The sequence below is a fragment of the Meriones unguiculatus genome, chromosome X (genome assembly GCF_030254825.1).
Source record: "Meriones unguiculatus strain TT.TT164.6M chromosome X, Bangor_MerUng_6.1, whole genome shotgun sequence".
NCBI classification, from domain to species: Eukaryota; Metazoa; Chordata; class Mammalia; order Rodentia; family Muridae; genus Meriones; species Meriones unguiculatus.
The window spans coordinates 37204068-37226804 of NC_083369.1; the positions used below are offsets into that span (position 1 = coordinate 37204068).

The 22737-nt window shown below is 43.1% G+C and overlaps 2 protein-coding genes across 3 annotated transcripts in view; one reads left to right on the forward strand and one right to left on the reverse strand.

Annotated features, from left to right (window-relative positions):
• Window positions 1–1731, forward strand: part of Fgd1 (FYVE, RhoGEF and PH domain containing 1) — a 43341-nt gene extending 41610 nt beyond the window's left edge. Inside the window, exons 17-18 of the mRNA XM_021663781.2 lie at window positions 2–145; window positions 638–1731. Coding sequence (XP_021519456.1) covers window positions 2–145; window positions 638–943 — 450 coding nt within the window. The 3' untranslated portion in view covers window positions 944–1731. The remainder of the gene's footprint in view (window position 1; window positions 146–637) is intronic.
• Window positions 1529–7919, reverse strand: Tsr2 (TSR2 ribosome maturation factor). Of its 2 annotated transcripts, none has more exons than XM_021663783.2 (5): window positions 7776–7919; window positions 7513–7603; window positions 3851–3942; window positions 2634–2810; window positions 1529–2413 (listed from the first exon to the last, which is right to left on the reverse strand). In XM_021663783.2, exons 1-5 carry the CDS (start codon window positions 7857–7859, stop codon window positions 2279–2281), a joined length of 579 nt encoding a protein of 192 aa, XP_021519458.1. In that variant the 5' UTR covers window positions 7860–7919; the 3' UTR covers window positions 1529–2278. The 2 variants fall into 2 exon arrangements, with proteins under 2 accessions (XP_021519458.1, XP_021519457.1); XM_021663782.2 differs by having other exon boundaries at window positions 2625–2810.
• Between the last annotated feature and the right edge of the window lie 14818 nt (window positions 7920–22737).

Genomic DNA, 22737 nt, shown 5'->3' on the forward strand with positions numbered 1-22737 from the left:
GAAACAGGCCTCAGTGGCTGCTGAGAACAGCGTCATCTGCAGCTTCCTGCACTACATGGAGAAGGGTGGGAAAGGATGGCACAAGGCATGGTTTGTGGTTCCTGAGAATGAACCTTTGGTGCTGTACATCTATGGAGCCCCTCAGGTGTGCATCCACTCCTTCAGGTTTTTCTAGCCATCTGACAAAGCCAGGCTGCCCCTCCCCCATATGCCTTGTCCTTCCAGGACCAAGAGAGCCTAGCAAAGAGGAAAATCAAAACCACCATCCTTATGTGACAGAGTAGGTAGAGAGAAGTGTTTAGAGGCCACAATATGGGGGCGGGGAGAGGGAGATGTGAGAAGTCTGGCTTTCCGGAGAAAACAGGAGTGAGGACAGGCACTTCTAGGTCTGACTTTAAGTAGAGAATATACAGATAGAGGAACTAGCCAAAGAACTGAATCTGTAATAGTAAAGACTAACAGTTGATTTGGGTATGGGGGGAGACAGATAAGCAAACCAACCTGCCTTCTACTACTAGTTTAGACATCTTCCTGTTCATTACAGAGAAGGCAAGGCTCTTCAGCAGAGGAAACAACACAACAAAGCTGTTTAACTGTTTGGCCTCTAGATGACATTATATCTGTCCCTCTTCCCCAGGATGTGAAAGCCCAGCGCAGCCTGCCCCTCATTGGCTTTGAGGTGGGGCCTCCTGAGGCAGGGGAGCGGCCCGACAGGAGGCATGTCTTCAAGATCACACAGAGCCACCTAAGCTGGTACTTCAGCCCAGAGACCGAAGAACTCCAGCAGCGCTGGATGGCTGTGCTCGGCAGGGCGGGCCGTGGGGACACATTCTGCCCAGGGCCCACACTGTCCGAGGACAAGGAGATGGAGGAGACACCAGTGGCAGCCTCAGGAGCCACTGCTGAACCTCCTGAAACCTCCCAGACCCGAGAAAAGACCTAGAGGGTTTTGGGGGGCAACTGGGAGTTCCTGCCCCACACTCCAGCTGCCCATGTTCAATTGGGGGCTCCAGCCCACTCCTAATGCAGTCAAATACTTGAATTCCCATCAAGGGCACTTTCAATCCAGAATGCTGGGTCTTGGGTTTTTTAATTCATCTTTTCACAAAATGTGGGCTTTTTAAAAAAAAAATATTCCTACATTGATGTTAATTTTTTTAAGTCCCTATCCCCAGGGAGGGGGGGAGCTAATTGCTAGACTCACTTGAATTAGGCTGTTTCCTCCCAATACCCCACAGATCCTACTTCCACCCAGTTCCCCATAAAAGCACCAGAGGCAGGAGACCTGGATTCAAGTGCCAGCTCTGCTACTGACCCTGGGACCCCAACCTACCCTTGCCTCCTCAGCCAGTGTCTTCACATGTATGACTTTACATGGGGTGGTGACTAGACCCTTCTTGCCTTTCCCATGGCTTATAGCTTCTACCTAGCCCCAAAGCAATCCAGTATTTTATCGTCCAGACCCATGGCAGGGCCACTGGGCAGGACGGGAATGGGAGGTGAGGGGGGGGGAGGACAATGAATACTGTTTTTTAAAGAAAAATACAGTTTATTTCAGGCTTACAGTAACTTTCAGAGCACTGCGATGGTCCGTCCGTTTGTCCAAAGTCCCAGGCTACTAAGGGAGATGGGAGGGTGTGAAAACTCCTCTCTTGCTGAACTCTGAAGCTCAGCTCTCAGAAGGCTGATTCCAAGGTTAAATCATGGATTAAACGAGAAGGTGTTATGTTATTAAGGTCTTAAGCCTCATCCCTGGACTTAAAACAGCCCAACTTTCCCAAGTTCACCACTTAAATCCTTCAAACTCTTGAGAGTTTTCAAGGTGGGGGTGGGGAAGATGCATATTCTGGGCAGGGTAAGAGTTGCTCTGTGGGAGGCTGGGGTGGGACATTGGGAGGTACCACACCTCCATCTACTCTGTCTTCCAAATGCATGTTTATCTCACTATTCCCAATTCAGCCAGCCTCTCACCTGCCCACTTATCACAAGTCAGCTTCTAGTATAAGTACATTCACACTCATCAGCCATCTTAACATTCGTTGCACCTAGGAGGCACTATGCTGGCAAACATGGTCTCACTTCTCATATGGTACCTTAAGATTCAATAGGTCCCATCAACCCCACAACCAAAGATTCTAGGGCTTTTCTTCCCCTGAAGGGAATGACAGGGGAACAAGGTAGGGATATGGTTACCAGGACAGAGGTGTACAGGGCCCCCCAAACAGCCCCTAAGTCTCTCATAACACCTAACAATAGCCCAAAACATTTACTGCCCTGCTCATTTCTTTCTCCGGACAATGGTCCAACCGTCTTCTACTATATCCTCTTCCTTAATAGTCTGGGAGTCTGGATCAGTGGGTTGAGGCTGGGGGCAGACCCCATCCGTTGTGGCCTCATCATTTGTCGCTGTCACCTGGAAGGAAAATACAAGAGCACTAAGTACATTATCCAGGTTCTGCTCCCAACTTTCCCATGACTATATGAGCTATCTTAAAAATACCACCACCTCCCACCACCTACAACCACCATCACTTTCCCAAGAATCTAGCCATTTGTCCAGAAAATAAAAACATTTGGGACCCCACCCACCACACACACACGCGTGCACATACACACACAGGCACCTCTTTCACCTCCATTTCTTCCACACTGTCCACCTCATCTTCATCCACATCCGTTTCTTTGGCTGTCTTGAATGGGGTAGCTGTGACTTTGCACTTTTTTTGGTTAATTTCAGAGGTCATCTCCTGCAGAGCAGCCCCATCACCCTTCTGGAAGTGGTGGTACATGGTCTGTAGCTGCTGGCTCACCTACCAAGGAGACATCCAACCAGCTTGGATTTTTCAGAACTCTATCATAAAACCAGCCTATTTATAGCAGAGGAGAGAGGGGATGGGATTTTCTGTGCTCTTTTCTCCCTAAGAAGTTCATCCAAGCCGGGCATGATGGCACTCATCTGTAATCCCAGCACTCTGGGAGGGAGAGGCAGGCAGATCTCTGTGAGTTCAGGGCCAGCCTGGTCTACAAAGTGAGTCCAGGACAGCCAAGGCTACAGAGAGAAATCCTGTCTCAAAAACAAAACAAAACAAAAAAAATAAAACAACAACAACAAAACAGTTCAGCCAAGCAGCTGGGCACAGTGGTGGTTGTAAATGATGGAGAGACCTGAGGAAGGAGGATTTTGTGTTTGGTGAGACACTGTCAAAGTCAAACAACAGCTGGGAGTGGTGGTGCAGGTCTTTAATCCCAGCAATCATGAGGCAGAGGCAAGCAGATCTTTTTGAGATCTAGGCCATCTTGGCCTACATAGCAAGCTCCAAGCAAGCCAGAGATACAATGTGAGACCCTGTAAAAAAATAAAGCAACAACAAAGTTCAGGGAAGCAACCACAATTACAGGAGGGTATGAAGCCTTGGATGAGGTCCTCCTTGACTGAGTGGTACACACCTGTAATCCCAGTACTTGGGAGGCCAAGGGAGGAGGACTGCTATGAATTTGAGGCTGGCTTTGGCTACATACTACACTTCAGACTGCCTCGGTTAGAGAGCAAAACACTGTCTCAAAAAAGAAAAAGAAAAAAGGGACAGAAGAGGCAAAATGAAAGATAATCTTCACCAAGGTAAACTGTTAATTAGAATAGGGATGGAATTTGATCTGGCCCAGTTTCTGGGATGTGGAGAAAATTCCTGGTTGAGAATAATCTAGAGAGAGAAATAAAGGTAATGTTTGAAAATGCAATAGGAAAGCTTGTCTATGCCTCAAGAAAAGAATGATCACTACCAAGAGTCTTGTTCAAAACAGTAGAGAGAAAGAGTAGGCAGGGGGCTGGCAGCTGTCTCCATAAGCTTACCTGGGGCAGACTCCCATCTTCCACAACTGTATCAAACTCAGTGGTCATCAGCTCCCCAAGGAAATCTTCCACCTCTTCCAGCTCCAAATCAGCTAAATAGGAAAGGATAGGACCCTTTAGTGAAAGATTAGCTTTATCAGCCCTGTCCCCAATTCTTCAATACCTGCCTATTATATCTGACTGATCCTTTATTCACTAAAACAGTCTCTTTTACCTTGTCTATTCCAACCAACCTCAGCTTAAGGTAACATTGAACAAACTACTTCTCTCAGAGCCTCCAATTTCTCATTTATAGAGAAGCTAACAGGGGCTCTGGGACAGTCTGTTAGAAGAGCTCGTTTAACACAATGCTTGGCACAAGGGAGATAAAAACCCTAATATTAATTTGCATCACTTCAAAGCTGAAGTATGGAAGTGCAGAGACCGTTCACAACTGTGGTTCCACTAATACAGGAGTCCAAATTCAAGAGCAATGAGTAAGAAGAAATAGATGTGGTTGTTCATTGTTTTTGGGTGGTGGGGATCAACACCAGGGTCAACCCACCCTCAGCTGGATGCATTACTTCTAAAAATGAAATCGTTAATAACCTTAATACTACTTTCATACTCTTTGATTGTGGCTAAGCCCTGTTCACTGGACCTCAGTTATCTCATGAGCCCATGCTCTGTCTTTACTGAATGAAAGACTAGCTTTCTTTTAACTACGTGGTTTCACCCAAACACACTTTTCCTTTTACTTGCCATTCAAATCTTATAGCCCCCAAATTTCTCTTCCACTCAGGTGCCTTAAGTCCCCAAAAAGCCAGATTTATTATCCTCCCAAACCAGCATCTCATCCTCCAAGTTTTCTCTAGCCAATGAAAGGCTCCTAATCTACACTGCCACTCATTATAAATTGGTCTCTTTTCCAAACCCCCTCTATGGACACTCTCTTTTCCCTGACACTGTCCCATTTTAGACCTTATATTCTAGAAAAAAAAAAACTAGCCTTTTCATACTCTTACCTACTTTCTGAATTTTCTAGCTAGCAAACACCATCCTATTACTTACATTAGAACCTGCTCATCAATTTTATAACCTACTGTGAAGCCTGTCTTTGGGAAATATTCTGCTAAACTGAAATTCCTCCTGGTGACTGATGATCCCCCTGCCTTCACCTCTCCAGTGCTGAGATTACAGGTATGAGTCACAATGCCCGATTAATGTGGCTCTGTGGATTGAACCCGGGTCTCTTACATGTTAGCTAAGTACTCTACCAGTTGGGCTATATCTACATCTCAAATTTGCAGAGATTAAAGGGACAATCTCCATAGAAAGCTAATGGAAAACAAAGTCAGGAGTGATGACAAATCTATAATACCTGTGCTCAGGAAAACGAGGCATGAGGAACATGAATTCTGTGACAGCCTGGGTTATAAAAGGAAATACTGTCTCCAACTACTACTACTACCACTAATTATTATAACAATAATAAATAGAAGTTGGAAGAAAAAAAGCTTATGTAATTTGACTGGAGAAAATTTTTCTTCATCGAACATCTAACTAGACAAGTCTTCTATAGCTTGAATTTTATAAACACTGGCTTAAAGAATGTAATCAAAAGCACATATGGCGTTCTATCACCCTTTAGGGTCAGGGTGTCACTATACACTCACATGCTCCACTCTTTACCACTCTTCCATCCCTTTACTACAGTGCAGGGGCCCTTCAAAAGGCAACATTTATCTTAACTCCTTTGAGTGTGTGCTTTATCATCTCTACCTACTTCATCCCTTTTTCATTCCTTAAGACTCACACCAATCACTACTCTTAAGGCTTCTGGCTGGCCTGTAGTACACACCTTTAGTCCCAGCACTTGGGAAGCAGAGATAAGTAGAACTCTGAGTTTAAAGAGAAAGGAGGGGGCTGGGGGAGAGCGACAGTCCTAGAACAGTCAGGGCTACACAGAGAAACCCTGTCTTGACAAATCAAAAAGGCTTCTCCTCAGGCTCAGATAACTGAAGAATTCTGAGCATTTTTTTTATTATAACACTTATCACCAAATATTTTAACTATTTGATTATCTGAAATCACTCACTAGAATGTAAGTATTGAGATCTGATTCTGCCTAATACTATCCTCAAAACTAAGATATTAATGAAGAATTTTACAAAAACTACAGCATTTAATACTCTACAGCATTTAATACTCCTACTAGGTCCTCTTGTTCTCTTATACCCCATAAAGACAAAACAAAGGTGCAGATGTTTTTCTGTAGAAGTAGCCATATGTGGTTACCAAGCATAGGCACTTGAAATGTAGCTCATTCCAATTTAGAAGTACTAAGACTTTTAAAACTCCAGATGAAAATTTAATACTAAAAAAAAATGTGTAAAATGCTTAATTCTTATGACCACTAAAATATTTTGGAAGAGGATTTTTGTTCTATTTATTTAAAGTGTATGGTGTTTTGCTTGAATAGATCCCTGTGCACTATGTGCATGCCTGGTGCCCAGACAGGACAGAAGATGGTATCAGATCCCCTGGAACTGGAGTCACAGGCAGCTGTGAGTCACCATATGGATGCTAGGAAAAAAACCCTAGTCCTTAACTGATGAGCCATCTCTCCAGTCCGGTTTTATTTATTCGTTAATTATATGTATATGCACATGTGTGCCAGTGAGGAAGACTGTGGATTGTCTGGAACTTGAGTTACAGGTGGCTGTGAGCTGCCAGACATGGGTTCTGGAAAGCCAACTCAGGTCCTCTGGAGGAGCAGGAAGCACTATTATGTGTGAGCCTTTCTCTAGCCTCTTCTTTTAAGGACAATTTCTTGCTATGTAGCCAAGGCTGGCTTCACACTCAGAGCAATTCTCCTACCTCATTCTCCCAAGTGCTAGAATTACAAACATGGCCCATATGCTAGGCTTTGTATGTAAATTTAATAACACTATAATTTTGCTTTTTTTCATGCTTTTATTCATTCATTCCTGCTATTGTGGGATAGTGTAGTAGGTAAACACTTCCACTGAGTTATAGCTCCAGCTCTTTATTTTTTATTATAAGACAAGGTCGTGGTAAATTTGTTCAGGCTAGTCTTGAACTTGAGGTCCTTTTGCCTCAGGAGTAATAGAGATTACAGGTCTCCACCGCAGGGCCTGCCTGCCTTTTATGTCATCAGAGGTATTGCTTTTAGTTTTGGTGGTGGGAGGATTGGAATCTAAGAACATGAGCAGGCTAGGAAAGTGCTCTACCACAGGGCTACACTCCTCACCCAACAATTTTTAAATTATGTTTACTTGTGTAGGAAGGGTAGGACATCTTAAGTGAGTCAGTTTTCTCCTTCCATTTGGTCACAGCTATCAAAATCGGATTGTTATGCTTGTAGGCCTTTGCCCACGGACCTGTTTCCCCCGCCACTGATGTAGCAATTTTAAGTTATATGATAATGCTCGAATAGTTCTATTAATTGGATCTCTCCATAACCATTTAGTGATTCTCTGGAAGATAAAATATATTCTCCAGGATCATAGCATTATTCAGTGTCATTGCCTGCAAAGCACTCTAAACGCACGATACTGATCCCAAAGTCACCATTCATTCCGCAAGAGAAAGTGCGGGTTCTCTAGGACGAGGCTCCGCCACGCCTCACCCGACAAACAAGACATCTCACACTCACTCACCATTGGCGATGAAGTAATCTTCCACTGCACCCCCCAGCCACTCGGCCTTCTTCTGGCTGTGCACGCCCCCAAAGCCATTCTCCACAGCGATCTGTGAACACAGGCCCAAGCCAACCATGACAGCATGAAAACCGGAGTGGCATGGCCTGCCCCTGGCCTGGGAACCTGCCGCTTACAGCACCCAGACATGGCTCTGGCGCCTCGCCTGGCCAACTCCTATTTTTTCCCATCGCTAATCATGACCCTGCCATGGCCTCACTCACCTGTAAAGCAGGCCAAGCTTCCAGCGCTGCGCGGACGCCAGCCCCGAAGAGCGCTCGCATATCTTCTGCCGCGCCCGCCATCATCCGTCTAGATCACGTGGTCCTCCAGGAAGTCCAATCGCGCGGCCGACCTCGCCAGGCAAAATGAGCCAAAAGCCGATTCTCAGAACACAAGTTCGTTTTCTGCTGACCTGGCAGCAAGACCAGAACAGTAAAAAATTCTGTCAGTGGTAAATCCTAATAATTACAGGAGAACATGAAACATAGGGAGCATAGACGAAAGAAAGAGGGAGGGATGGAGAAAGGCAGAGGCGGGGAAGAGGGTTTAGCGGATTAAGGTAATTGCCACCATGCCTGAAGAACTGAGTTCGATCCCCGAGCTCCACAAAATGGAACTAGAGAACCAATTTCTGCAATTTCCCCTCTCACCTCCACATGCTTTGTGACATGCACAGGCACATGCACGCACATGCACAATAAATAAATGTAATTTAAAAACTACATTTCAAAGCGGTGGTGGCGCACACTTTTAAATCCCAGCACTTGGGAGGCAGAGGCAGGTGGATCTCTGTGAGTCTGAGGCCAGCCTGGTCACCAGAGCGAATTCCAGAACAGCCCAGGTCTGTTAGACAGAGAAACCTTGTCTAGAAAAATCAAAAAACTAAGTAATTAACTAACTAATTAACTAACTAACTAGCCGGACGTGGTGGCTCATGTCTGTAATCCCAGCATTCAGGGAGACAGAAGCAGGAGGATCACTGTGAGTTGGAAGTCAGCCTGGTCTACAAAATGAGTCCAGGACAGCCAAGGCTACACAAAGAAAACATTTCTTGAAAAAAAAAAGACATAATAATAATAATAAATTTCAAATAGCATCATAACACCTGTATACAACACTATAGCCAACAACAGCAGAATATACATTGTTTTTGTCATTAATAAAGAACTTGTCTTCCCACTCACACCCTGAAATAACTACTTTCCCCAGGTTTCCTGAGAAGGAACAGGTAAAGGAACTGTTAATACCTAAGATAGGGGAGAAAGATCACTGACCCAAATCGTCATGGTCAAATTAAATAAAACAATAAATTAATTAAAGCAAATATTTTAATTTGTGTACACAAGCTGCCACACTTTAAGTAGTATTCAAGAGGTCAGCATTGGCATGAAGAAGACAAAGTTTTTATATAGTTCAGGGGTAGGGGGTTTCCAAATGGGAAAAAATAGGAACGGTTACAGGAGCATAACATATATAAACATAACAAGTTCATTATAATGACCTCCTGAAACAAAGACATGACTGCAAGTTGGTCACAAGGTAGTTATAACAACAGGTAGTTATAACAACCTTTTGAAACAAAGGCATGGTTGCTGTTTCCTGTTACAGGTGAGGCCATAGCCCAATCCTTGAGAAACATAAACAGAACATAGTTTGTCTTTACTGTATGATAGCTTTTAAGCCAAAGATGGATGTAGGCTGGTTCATCAGAACATACAAGATAAGGAAGACATGCAAGGTCAAAGGAAGTAGAAGAAAATATGGCTGCTTTCGCTTCAAAAGTCATAGAGAACAGGAGAGGGTACCAAAGGGCAGAAGAGTCCCATAGCTCCTGAGAGGGTGAAGCCCAGAAAGAAGAGAACTGAGTGACTAGGAGTTAGACAGATTTCCTGATAGGCAGACAGGTAGGGAGAGATCCCGTGACAGGGTAATAAAGATGATGAATTTCTTGCACTGGAGAGATGGCTCAACAGTTAAGAGCACTAAAGGATGTGGGTTCAATTCCCAAAACCCACATGGTAGCTCATGTTGCTCACCCCTGATAAAGGCTTTTCTTCACCAGGCTAGTTTGGTCTGCTGCATTTGAGAAATCCCTGTTACCTGTTGAGCTTGAGATTTTTTTTTCCTGCTTTTTAATTCTTTAAGAGGCAGAGAAAGCAAACCAGATCAAGACACCAATAGTTACACAACAATTGTTGTTTCAGAAAAGCACAAACTATGATGAAGCTTTTAAACACAAACCCAAAGTGTCCAGCCCAGAGCCAGCCACCCCAACTGCTGATGTTCTAGCCCTCAGTGTCTCCTTGTTGCTGCTGCTGCCCTAGGAACGACCATTTTGTCCAGCTGCAGAGTGTTAGCTACTCTCATGACAGCTATTTTTCCGCTTTCCCCAGATCATTCCATGAGGATTCTGGCAGACTGTGCCTGTGTATTACTGCCATTTCAATGTTTTTCTTTCTCCTTTTTTATTCATTCTGGAACCCAAGCCCATGGAATGATGCTGCACATATTTAGGGCAAGTCTTTCTACCTTAGTTAACCTGATCTAGAAAATTCCTCATAAACCCACCAAAAGGTCTGTCTCCTAAGTGATTCTGTACACTGGTAAGCTGCCAATCTCAATCATCACAAGGTCACCACTTGTCAATTTGACACCATATTGTTTTTAGTCTACAACCTCCCACCTTTAGTTCCCTATATGTCCAATGGTAATCTCTTAATGCAAAAATGCATTCATTCCAGCTTCAGAAGTGCCCATTCATTAACAGTTTCTGCAATAGTATTTGCAAGTGCAAGCACAAGTGCAGGGCCCCTCTAAGGCTCAGGCAGCCTCTTAACTGTGAACCCCTACAATATTAAAAATCTGCATGGGTAGAGAGGTGGAACAGTTAGTAGCGTGCTTGCTTTGCAAGCATGAAGACCTGAGTTTGGTCCCAAGAGTCCACACTAACAAACAAACACAAACAATGAACAAACAAAACAAACGCAAAAGCCAGATGTTGTGGCTTGTGCTTGTAACCCAGCTCTGGAGAGGCCGATCTTTGGGGGCTCTCTGACTAGCTAACCTACTTTATTTGGAAAGTAGGTATTTATTTAAACGTTTCACACCAGTATGAAACCTTGTTTTAAGAAAAGTATGTAGCTCTCAAAGAAGGACATGCAACACTGACCTCTGAGCACCAGCATGCGCTCATGCACAGACACACACACACACACACACACACACACACACACACACTCACTCACCATTACATATTTTCAACCTATAATGGCACAGAGTAAACATTCCCCATCCAAAGAAGAACCATCCAAAGAAGAAATGGGGGCAGGGTGTATCAAGGAAATATCAAAACACAGTAAGACAAAAACCCAGCAGAGACGACACCAAGTCCTGCAGATCCACGTTGGGCATCTGGTGCTGGGATGGAAGCACCTGGTCTACCAAGCGCTTTGGAAGCCTTAAACATTTGGCCCTGCTGCCTGCAGCACACGTATAGCCTCTCTCTTGAGCCAGCTCTACTCTGCGCCTACAGGTTTCCTCAGCAGATGTTCCGCAGTCCTGGCATTTCCAGTATTCTGGAGTCTCCATTGAAACCTAGGCTTTTTCTTCACAACTCTATACAATGGCCACTCAGGGCCTCCTTGAAGTAAATTCTGAGTTACATGGCTTGGCTTCAGTGGTTTTCTGGAACATTGAAACAAGCCAATGTGACTCCTTCACTCTTGTGTCTATCATGCCTATAAAAACAAGATGTAGGTGCCAAGTTTTGCTGATAGTTCGAGATATAGTCTACTACCAAACTTGGACCACAGCTACACCAGCCTCTAGGCTGACCCTGGGCAACAAGTTGCTACATGGTTGTTTTCCAGCATCGAATCCCTTTGAAAGAATTTGCTATTCAAATTTCAGAACAGTTTCAAGATAGAGCTTTAGAGCACCTTTTTTATTTTCCTAGGGCAGAGCACAGTTCTGTCTTTCCCTCTCTCTCTCCCTCCTTTTTCACCCCTGTGTGTGAGTGTGTGTATATGTGTATGTGTGTGTGTGAGTGAAAGCACATGAGTGCATGTTCCTCTGGAATACATAAGAGGGTAGGTCAGATCCCTTGAAGCCTGAGTGACAAGTGGTAATGACCTACCTGACATGGGTGCTGAGAGCTGAACTCCCATCCTTCACAAAAATAATATTTGTCCTCTCTCTCTCTCAGATTCTCATTCTTTTTTCTTTAGATTTTTATTTTTGAGATTATAGTATAGTTAACAACATTTATTTCTTTTTTTTTTCTGCCAAACCTCCCATCTACCCTTTCCTACTGTTCTTCAAATCCAAGGCTTCTTTCTTCACTAGTTGTTATTGAATACATAGATTTTTTTTGTGTGTATATACATACATAATTCTAACTATAACCTGTTCAGTCCGTATATTGTTACTTGTATGCATATTTTCAGGGGTGACCATTTTCTGATCTCTTTAGCAGTTATAAGATATTTTCTCAGGACCCATCTTTTCTACAGCTTTAAACTTTCTCTTTTCCTCATCAAACATCACATTTTCCTATCTTTTTTACTCCACCTGTTGCTCTGACTGTGACAATGAAGCAGCTCAAATACTCCTGCCCAGATCTCCTCCACTAAATTAGCCTATTACTCTTGAACTCAGCTTTACTCCATTTCTCCATACACATTTAGTATGAAACCATATTCTGTGCTCAAACATAACTCAGATGATCTCTAGCCTGGTCCCTTCTTATTCTCTTTTGAAACATCATGAGCTCGGCCTGTATTGTCTGAATTTTTCTCGGCATTCTTATCTTCAAACTTTCATAAGAATGCCTCATTGAGCTCTGCTTATAGCATTTCAGGCTTTTCCAGCCCCAAATTCCAAACTCTTTCATATTTCACAAACCATTCCAAAGGGCATTGTCCTAGTGCATTCCCTATTGTTGTGATAAAGACCATGACCAAAAGCAACCTGGGGAAAAAAAAAAGATTTATTTGGCTTACAGTTCCACGTCACAGTCCATCTTGAAGGAAAGACAAGACAATGCAGAAACTGAAGCAAAAACCATAGACCAGTGGTTCTCAACTTTCCTAATGTTGCGACTCCTTAATACAGTTCATGTTGTAGTGACTCCCCAACCATAAAATTATTTTTGTTGCTACTCCATAACTGTGATTTTACTACATTTCTGAATCATACTGTAAGTATCTGATATGCAGATGGTCTTAGGTGACCCCTGTGAAAGGGTCATTTGACCCACAAAGGGGTCACAGCCCATTGTCATAGAGGGACACTGCTTTACTTGCTTGATCTTTGTGGTTGATCAGCCTCATTTCTTTAAACATCTTTTGTATTTGTTTTGTTTTTTTCAAGACACTGTTTCTCTATATAACTCTGGTTGTCCAGGGTTCCCTTTGTATGACAGGCTAGCCTCGAACTCACAGAGATCCACCTGCTTCTGTCTCCTTGAGTGCTAGGATTACAGGCGTGTGTCACCACTTCTGGCTCTGTCTCATTTCTTATAGCATCCAGGACCATTAGCCAAGGGGTGGCATTGCCCACAGTGGGCTGGACCATCCCACATCGATAATTAGTCAAGAAAATTAATTTTTAAATTGCCTACAGAACAATATGATGGAGGTATTTTCTCAACTGAGGCTATCTACCCATCTGACTTTAGTTTGTTTCAGGTTGACAACAATCTAACAAGCTCAGTCTGGTTTCTCAAAGAAATGGTCCCCATCTTGGTATCAATTTTCTGTATTGATTATTTTCTTTATTGCTATGACAAAATACTTGATAACAGCAACTTCAAGAAGGAAAGCTTTTTCCTCCTTTTGGCTTACATTTTGAAGGGATAATCCATCATGGCCGGAAAGTCATGGTGACAAGAGTGGGAGGTGGTTGGTCATATTGCATGCACACTCAGGAAGCAGACAGATGAGAGTTGGTAATCAGCTTGCCTCCCCTTTTTATTCAGTCTGGAACCCAAGCCCATGGAATGGGGTCTTCCCACTTCAACTAATCCAAATCTAGAGACTCAACAGACATGCCCAGAGGGATTTCTTTTTCTCCTAAGAGATTCTACATATCTTCAAGTTGACAGTCATATTAACCACCACAAATACCCCACGCCAATAAATAAGTAATAAACTTCAGCAGGATGCCATATACCTGCAACCTCAGTGCTCAGAAAGCTGAGGTAGGAGAATCCTGGTTTTTAGGCCAGTCTGGTCTGCACAATGAAATCCTATCTGAGCACTAGCATGACCAAATTCCAGCACAGGTTAGGTCCTCTGTGCAGGATTTTACAGGTTACATAGCCCAGGTACAGTCTTGTACAGCATGTGGGTCCTCTTTCAAGTTCACATAATTTTTAATAAGATTTGGTGCTTTGCAATTGTAGAGAATACACCCTCAGATCCTGGGAACTGTCCCTTCTTATTTCACTTTTCCGGGGACAGGGTTTCCCTGTGCAACCCTAGCTGTCCTGGAACTCACTCTGTAGAGACCAGACTGGCCTCGAACTTAGAGATCCACCTGCTTCTGCCTCCCAAGTGCTGGGATTAAGGGCATGCACCACCACCACCACCTCACAACCTGGGAGCTGTCTTTCATGTGACACTCTCCAGGAGAAAGTGTGACTTAAACAAGATTAAAAAAAAAATAGAACAAGTAGGTCAACTAAAGGACTAGGAAATGATGCTTAGAGAGCAATGTGCTTGGACTGGACATTTGAGGAGATGGTCCATTTCTCTGAGAACAAGGGCTCAGAAGTCAGAGAGAGGTTGACTTGACTGGAAGGGAAATATACATATGAAGATGTTGAGCCTGAGAGTGCACAATAGTAAATGGTGCATCTATTCTAAGGCTTAAACATCCAGAAGAGACCCCCTAAACTTTCAACCGGAGCCCTCAAACAGATCCTAAGGTACAAGCTCCACAGATTTCACGTCTTTCCAGATCAAGTCCCAAACTGATCCTAGAAAAAAGTACACCCAGCCGTGAGTAAACTCCCAGGGAAAGATGACGCCTTTCACTTATCAGAGTTCTTTTCCATAAAATTCATGATCTGAGGACCCAACTGGTACTCCCATACACTTTACCTTGAGAGCAGCCTGAGCTACTTAGTGAGATAATATCTCTATAAACAGAGCAGTTTTCTTTTGAGTGCATCATAGGTTCAGCCTAGAGCACACATAGCCTCTGCCTTGGGCCCCCTTATGCTCTGCATAAGCCATATAGCTGCATACAACATCCAAGACAGCATGCTAGCATGCGTCCTGTAAATGACCACTATGAGGTAGATCTGTCATCTCCCAGCTAAATGATTTCTAGGGACCAATATATCCCTTTCCATTGGCCCCGGTTTTCTCAGTGGACAAGTAGGGAACATTCACCTAAACATCACGGGGTTGCATTGAAGATTAACCAAAGAATTTTGATTAAAAGCCATAGTTATAAGTATAGAAATGGGGCTGGGCTAAATTTCTACCAGTCTTGACAGAGTGATTTTGAGGAGATACTTTCCCAGATTAGCATTACAAATTATAATGAATGGAGTAACAGCAATTCAAGTTTGTTTGTTTGTTTTTAATTTATAGATGGGCCCTATTAGGTTATGACATGTGGAATAGTAAGCCTATTCCAAACTAACATTTGAAGAAACATAATTTCTCTCTTCTTTTTAAAATTTATTTTGGTTTTTCAACACAGGGTTCCTCTGTGTAGCCTTGGCTGTGCATCACCATGCACAGCCCACATAATTTCTCATACTCTTTACTGTCATAAATAAATCAAATGTTGGTCAGCTCCCAACATTTGCATGCAAATTTCAGGATTTCCTTGTTTTTAATTCCTGAGTAGTATTCCATTGTGTAAATGTACCACGATTTCTGTACCCATTCTTCAACTGAGGGAAATCCAGGTTGTTTCCAGCTTCTGGCTATTACAAATAAAGCTGCTATGAACATGGTTGAGCAAATGACCTTTTTGTATACTTGAACATCTTTTGGATATATGCCTAGAAGTGGTATAGCTGGATCTTGAGGTAGCACTATTCCTAATTGTCTAAGAAAATGGCAGATTGATTTCCAAAGTGGTTGTACAATTTTGCATTCCCACCAGCAATGAAGGAGGGTTCTCCTTTCTCCACATCCTTTCCAGCATGTGTTGTCACTTGAGTTTTTGATCTTTGTCATTCTGATGGGTGTAAGGTGAACTCTCAGGATCATTTTGATTCACATTTCCCTGATAGCTAAGGATGTTGAGCATTTCTTAAGTGTTTCCCAGAAGCAGAAAGACACACATGGTGTATACTCACTTATAAGTGGATATTATACATATAATATAGGATAATCATACTAAAATCTGTACACCTAAAGAAGCTAATCAAGAAGGAGGACCCTGAGTAAGATGCTCAATCCTCATTCAGAAAGGCAATCGGGATGGACATTAGAAGAGGGAGAAAACAGACAACAGGACAGGAGCCTACCACAGAGGGCCTCTGAAAGACTCTACCCTGCAGGGTATCAAAGCACAGGCTGAGACTCATAGCCAAACTTTGGGCAGAGTGCAGGGAATCTTATGAAAGAAGGGGGAGATAGAAAGAACTGGAGGGGACAGGAACTTCACAAGGAGAGAGAAAAAAATCTGGGCACAGGGATCTTTTCTGATATTCCAACCAAAGACCATTCATTAAGATAACCTAGAACCCCTGCACAGATGTAGTCCATGGCAGTTCAGTGTCCAAGGGGGTTCCCTAGTAATGGGAACAAGAACTGTCTCTGACATGAACTCAGTGGCCTGCTCTTTGATCACCTCCCCCTGAGAGGGATGCAACCTTACCAGGCCACAGAAGAAGACAATGCAGCCACTCCTGATGAGACCCGATAGGCTAGGGACAATTGGAAAGGGAGAAGAACCTCTCCTATCAGTGGACTGGGGGAGGGGCATTGGTGGAGAAGAGAGAGGGAGGGTAAGATTAGGAGGGCATGAGGGAGGGGGCTATAGATGGGATACAAAGTGAATAAACTGTAATTAATAAAAAATAAGTAAATTTTTAAAAAAATGTTGTACCTCCTATGAACAATGGAAATCTTCCTCCCCTTAAGGATTGGCCTAGGTGGAAACCCCATAAGAATACCTTTTGCCTTGAAGAAACCAGAGCTTCAAAGCTCCTGGAGTTCCCAACTGTTGAGTCTTATCCATACGGTATCCATTTTCCATCTCTAGTAACAATGAACTTCATATGAGGGCTTTGATCAATGAATAATACTTATAGAGATAAATCTGTTTGTTTGTTTGGTTGGTTGGTTGGTCGGTTTTTCGAGACAGGGTTTCTCTGTGTAGCCCTGGCTCTCCTGTCCTAGACTGGGCTGGCCTCAAACTCTACCTCCCCAGGTGCTAGGATTACAAGCATGAGTCATTACAACTGGCTCATTTTTATTTATTGAAAAAAAACTTTCTAAAATAATCATATCAATAGTAGCAATCTGTTTCAGCCTGATATTTGAAGTTAGATGATCTAGTTTATAACAAGAGTTTGGGGCAAAAAACTAGTCATTTCTTAGATATATCTTCCTCAAGCCTTTAGTAAACTACTGCATTTTTTTGTTTTTAACTTTTTATTGTTTCTTTGTGAGTTTCACATCATGTACCCCAGTCCCTCTCATCTCCTTGTTTCCTCACGTCCATACTTAGCCCTTGCAGCCTTCTACCCAAAATAAAATGAAGTACAAGGCCTGCTCTTTCAAGTGCTACAGCCAGTGAGGGGGCAGGGCTAGCTTTCCCACTCCCGTGTTTCCAGGGTCAGCTCTCTTGTGTACTGCAAAGTGGCAAGGGGGAGTGGGAGTACATCCTCCACATACTAAGGCCACCTCATGGCAGACAAGCGGTGGGGCCATCTCTCCCATGCTCTTGCCCTCTTGACTGGCTCACTTGCATTTCCTGCAGCAGGGCCAGCCCTGCTGTGCTGCCCAGGTGAGGTGCAGGGCCAGTCCTCGCAAGTGCTGAAGCTGCTTCTCATGACCCCAGGACCATCTCTCTGGACTGAAGAAGGTGGTGGGGAACAAAGAAGAGAAGGCATCACTCCTGTACCCATGCCACACCATGGCAGGTGAGTGGCAGGGCCAGCTCTCCTGCACACTCATTCTCAAAGGTGGCTCACCTGAACACCCACCACCAGTGTTAGCTCTGCTGTGCTGTCCACCATGTGCAGAACCTACTCTCCTGAGTGCTGCAGCTGGTAAAGGATAAGGCTAGCTCTCCCAAGCTCATGATCCTTTGTCCATCTTTCCCAACTGCCAGGGGTGGTAAGGGGTGTGGGATGGGGCATCATCTCAGTTCCTGTGCCACATCACAGCTGATGAGCAGCACAATTACACAATTACACTCTTGGGGCAGGCTCACCCAACATGGCCAGCTCCACTGTGTTACTTGAACAAGGCGCAGGACCGGCTGAACTGAGTTCTATCAATGGTGAAATATAAGGCCAGCTCTCCAGAATGCTGTATCTAGTGAGGGGCAGGGCCAGTTATGCACAGCCCCTGGACATCTGCTCAGTCTCTGGTGGCTACCCTGACCAGACCAGGAAGATCCCCATGTTCTTTAGTAGTCATATGATTCATGGACATCAACATCAACCTCTGCCACTGAGTAACCATGGACTCAGACATGGCTACTCATTAGCAGCTTAGGCTAGGACCTCAGCATGGGCCCAGGAGGTGGGGCTGTCCATTCACGACAGGCTACTCCTCTATATGAAAGTCTCCAGTTCCATCTTTTTTCATAATGCTTAAGCTGTTCCACTTCTTTTTCTCTCCCATCTGACCACCACATATTCACACATTGTAGTTGCTCCCACTTCAGGCTGGTCACAAGCTTGGTGAAATCCTGGGTGACGTCCTTCATCTGTGCTGCATAGTGTGGTGGCAAGCCAGTGTCTATGGCAGATCTGTGGGTGGCACGGAAATCTGCAGATTTCTTCCTCCTCCCGCACTGTGCTGTCTGGATTTGATTTGATTTGATTTTTAAGAGTCCTAGACATAAAACAGCTTTGGCCACCAAGCCAGACATCAAGCTAGATAGAATGAACAAAGGACTGCCATCTGCTCTGCTCCTCACTTAGAAAGAACACCACCACCAACAAGGTTCTCTTTGCCTATTGCCAGGGGGTAACTGTTGAATTTTTAATGTTAAATGTTTTGAAAATGGTCTTTCAGCAACTTGAACAATAATGTTTGTTTTTAAGGCAGGGTTTTCTGTAGCCCAGGCTGGTTTCAAACTTGCTACGTAACCAAGAATAACCTTCAGTGACTGCTCTTCCTGCCTCCTCGTGTGCTATGAAGTTATCAAGTTTTTCTTTTTTTTCCTTCCTTCCTTCCTTCCTTCCTTCCTTCCTTCCTTCCTTCCTTCCTTCCTTCCTTCTTTCTTTCTTTCTTTCTTTCTTTCTTCCTTTCTTCCTTTCTCTTTTTTTTGAGACAAGACTTCTCTGTGTAACCTTGGCTATCCTAAACTTGCTTTGAAAACCAGGCTGGCCTCAAACTCAGAGATCCATCTGCCTCTGCTTCCCTGAGTACTGGAATTACAGACATGCACCACTGTGCCTGAACTGTTTTTGTTTTTCAAGACAGGGTTTCTCTGTGTATCTCTGACTGTCCTAGGACTCACTTTGTAGACCAAGCTGACCTTGAACTCAGAAATTCACTTGCCTCTGTCTCCGAAGTGTTGGGATTAAAGGCGTGCACTACTATTGCCAGGCTCACCACGTGGTTTTGTTTGTTTGTTTGCTTGCTTGCTTTTGTTTTGTTCTGTTTTTTTGAGACTGGGTTCCTGCATCCTGAAACAGGTCTCACTCTGTAGCCCAGCCTAGTCTGAAACTGATTACTTGAACTCCCAGAAATTGTGCGACCACCTCCCATGTAGTTGGATTTCAGGTGTGAGCCACTAAACATGGCTATTCATTGTTTTAGAGACAGACAGACACACAGATGTGTGCATTCAAGGGGACAAACACACATACACACACCATACTGGGCATGAGCCCAGAACCTCGGACATAATAGGTAAGAACTTTGCCATTGATCCATGCTCCTCAGTTTCCTGTACTATTATAGTAAAATATACAAATTGATGAATTGTTTTATGTTTCTTGCAACCAAAGGAAAATGAGAACTTAGGAAAAAAGGGAGGGGACAATGGCCATAGTGTGTTTGTGTGTGTGTTGAAGGGAAATTGTCCCCTGCCTTTTCTTCCAATCGTGAAGTTTGTAGAATGAAAGAGAAGACTGAAGAATGTGGTTTTCAAGCCTCACTGGCTCAGAAACTAAGTTACAATAAGACTTCAAGATGATTTGTATGCTCACTAGAATTTAGAGATGCACTAAATGTAAATCGAGCTGACTTGGGACACGTGCCCATCTTTTGACTAGAGGACAGGATACCACAGCTGACAGTCCTGACTGATTATATCCGATAGGAAGATACTATCATTTATATATCCCAAATAAAGTTTGGGTATAGATCAGTGGTAGAGCACCCCCTGCCATGCACAAGGCTCTGGGTTCCATTGCCAGCAGCATCAAGGAATAAAACGATATTCCCACAAAGATGGTGATTTGCACACACAATCCCAGAACTCAAGGGGTACAAGCAGGAGGACCTCCAGTTTCAGGCCAGCCTGAAAAATTTGTGTCTAAAAACAAATTTCCCCTAACATGAGTCTGTAATCAAAAGAATAGTGAATGAATGCATAAACATATAAATCTCTATTTCACCTTTGGTCTTTTTTGGTGAATGAGGTTTGGAATTTTTTTTTTTTTTAATGAAGAATTAAAAACAAGCTGGGTGCGGTGATGCATGCCTGTAATACCAATACTCAGGGAGGCAGAGGCAGGCAGATATCTGTGAGTTAAAGTCCAGCCAGGTCTGCAAAGTACAGGACAGCCACAGCTACACAGAGGAACCCTGTCTCAAAAACAACAATAACAAAAATAAATTTAAAAAAAAAAAAAAACAGCAGCAACAACAAAACTCTGCATTCATTTTATATGGACCCTCCTCGGATTCGTATTTTTTTTCCCTAAAAAGAGAAATTTCAGGGATTTGAAAGAGAATGGCTCTCAACTCTAGAAGTGTATCCTAGAGAATGAAGACAATGAATTTATGACAGGCAAACTCCTGCCTCAGTCTAAACCCAAGTAATGTCTCTGAGAGGAAAAGCTAGGAAACATGGCCAGAAAGGCCATCAGCCTCAGATAGAAGCTGACTATCGGTCAATAGCGACACGTTGTGGCAATGATATACAATGACAGCCATGGTAGTGAAGCACCCGTTAAGCCCCACCCCTTTGTATCTGTTGCAGAGTGTATAAATTTCTGGATAAATCAGAGGAAGGAAAAGTCCATGAGCACAGTAATGGACAGCTTGTTGGTGAATAAAAGTCCAAACCTGTTGCCAGTTTTTATTTAATTGGAGAAATGCAAAACCATGAATACTTCATCTTCAAAACCTGAAGAACTGTTTAATCAGAAGTCTACATATTCATGTAATTGTTGGTTGTCTTTTCCTAACCAAAATACATGAAGAGGGCAGGGATTCAGTTTGTCTTATCTGCCTGCTGTCCCAGAACACACTGCATGGTGGATGCTTTGACTTGATTTGCTTTAAAATTTTTAATCTAGTTCAACACAGAGACACACTCCTGTAACCCCAGCATTCAGGAGGCCGAGGCAAGGGTGTCTGTGTCAGTTTGAGGTCAGCCTGGTCTACAAAGTGAGTCCAGGACAGCCAAGGCTACACAGAAAAACTCTGTCTCAGAAATTATATATGTGTATATAAATTTAACTTTATGTGTATGGCGTTTCGCTTGCATGCAGGCCAGACTGTCTTGGAACTGGTGGCAATTTTCCTGCTTGATTATAGGCATGAGCCACCAATTCAAATGAATGTGTGTTAATGAATGTGAGAAGGGCTTTAGTATTCTAAGAAATAACATTAGGCATTGGTCGTTGAACAAATCCGAAAGTAGCCTTTCTTTACTGTAGTAGCAGTCCTTTCCCACTAGGGGTTTCCCTGAGCTGCCATCAACAGTGGCCAGGGTTGCTTTCCTGCTTCTGCCCTTTTTCATGATCCTCTCCCCCATCCAACACTGTTTTCTTTTTTTGTAAAGTCATTTTCCTAAACCTTTGACTTTCTGTAATGTCCCCAATCACCATTTCTAACTATTCCCTTACTGGAACCACTGATTCTTAAAATAATTTCAGCAAGAGGAAGAACCTCCAAAAATGACTTCTATTTTGCTTTTCTTGCCTTCCAATCTTTATTATACTATGCCAGGATCTACTCAAGGATTTATCTTCATTTTAGAAACATAGTATCATATAGTACACATCACCTCAGAGTACAGGGTTAGAAAAAGATATTCCACACAAATTGACTGAAAACGCAAGCTGATGTAGCTGTTTTCATGTCTTAGAAAATAGACTTCAAACCAAAACTAACCAGAAGTGATAAGGAAGGACACTATATACTCATCAAAAGAAAAGTCCACCAAGAGGACACTGCAATTCTTAACATCTATGCCTCAAACACAATGACACCCAAGTTTATAAAAAACACAATACCACAGCTTAAATCACATACAAATAGTGGGAGACTTTAATACATCACCCTCACCAATAGACAGGTGATCCAGAAACACAGAACAAAATAAAACCTAAACTGAGAAATAATGAAACTAACAGATATTATAAATCAAATGGACCTAATATATATTTATAGGCCATTTCACCCAAACACAAATGAATATAACTTCTATTCTGCACCTCATGGACCTTTCTCCAAAATTGACTACATAATTGGACACAATGCAAGTCTCAATAGATACAAGAAAATTGAAATAACTTCCTGCATCCTATCAAACCACCACAGATTAAAACTGCATATCAACAGAAAACTTACAAACTCATGGAAAATTAACGATTCCCTACTAAATGAAAAAAATATGTCAAGACAGAAAAATTAAAAAAGAATAAGGACTTTTTAGAACTGAATGAAAATGAGTAGACAATGTACACAATCTTGTTTGTTTGTTTTTTGTTTTTTTTCAAGACAGTGTTTGTCTGTGTAGCCTTGGCTGTCCTGGACTCCCTTTGTAGACCAGGCTGGCCTTAAACTCACAGAGATC

What these genes read in the sequence shown, in the direction of transcription:
- Tsr2 (XM_021663782.2), bottom strand. Translation starts at nt 7,859, where the DNA reads ATGATGGCGGGCGCGGCAGAAGATATGCGAGCGCTCTTCGGGGCTGGC. An exon ending in AGATTACTTCATCGCCAATG is followed by an intron (nt 3,943 to 7,512) that starts GTGAGTGAGTGT and finishes TTTCCTATTTAG; the next exon opens with CTGATTTGGAGCTGGAAGAG. An exon ending in AAGATGGGAGTCTGCCCCAG is followed by an intron (nt 2,811 to 3,850) that starts GTAAGCTTATGG and finishes TCTCCTTGGTAG; the next exon opens with GTGAGCCAGCAGCTACAGAC.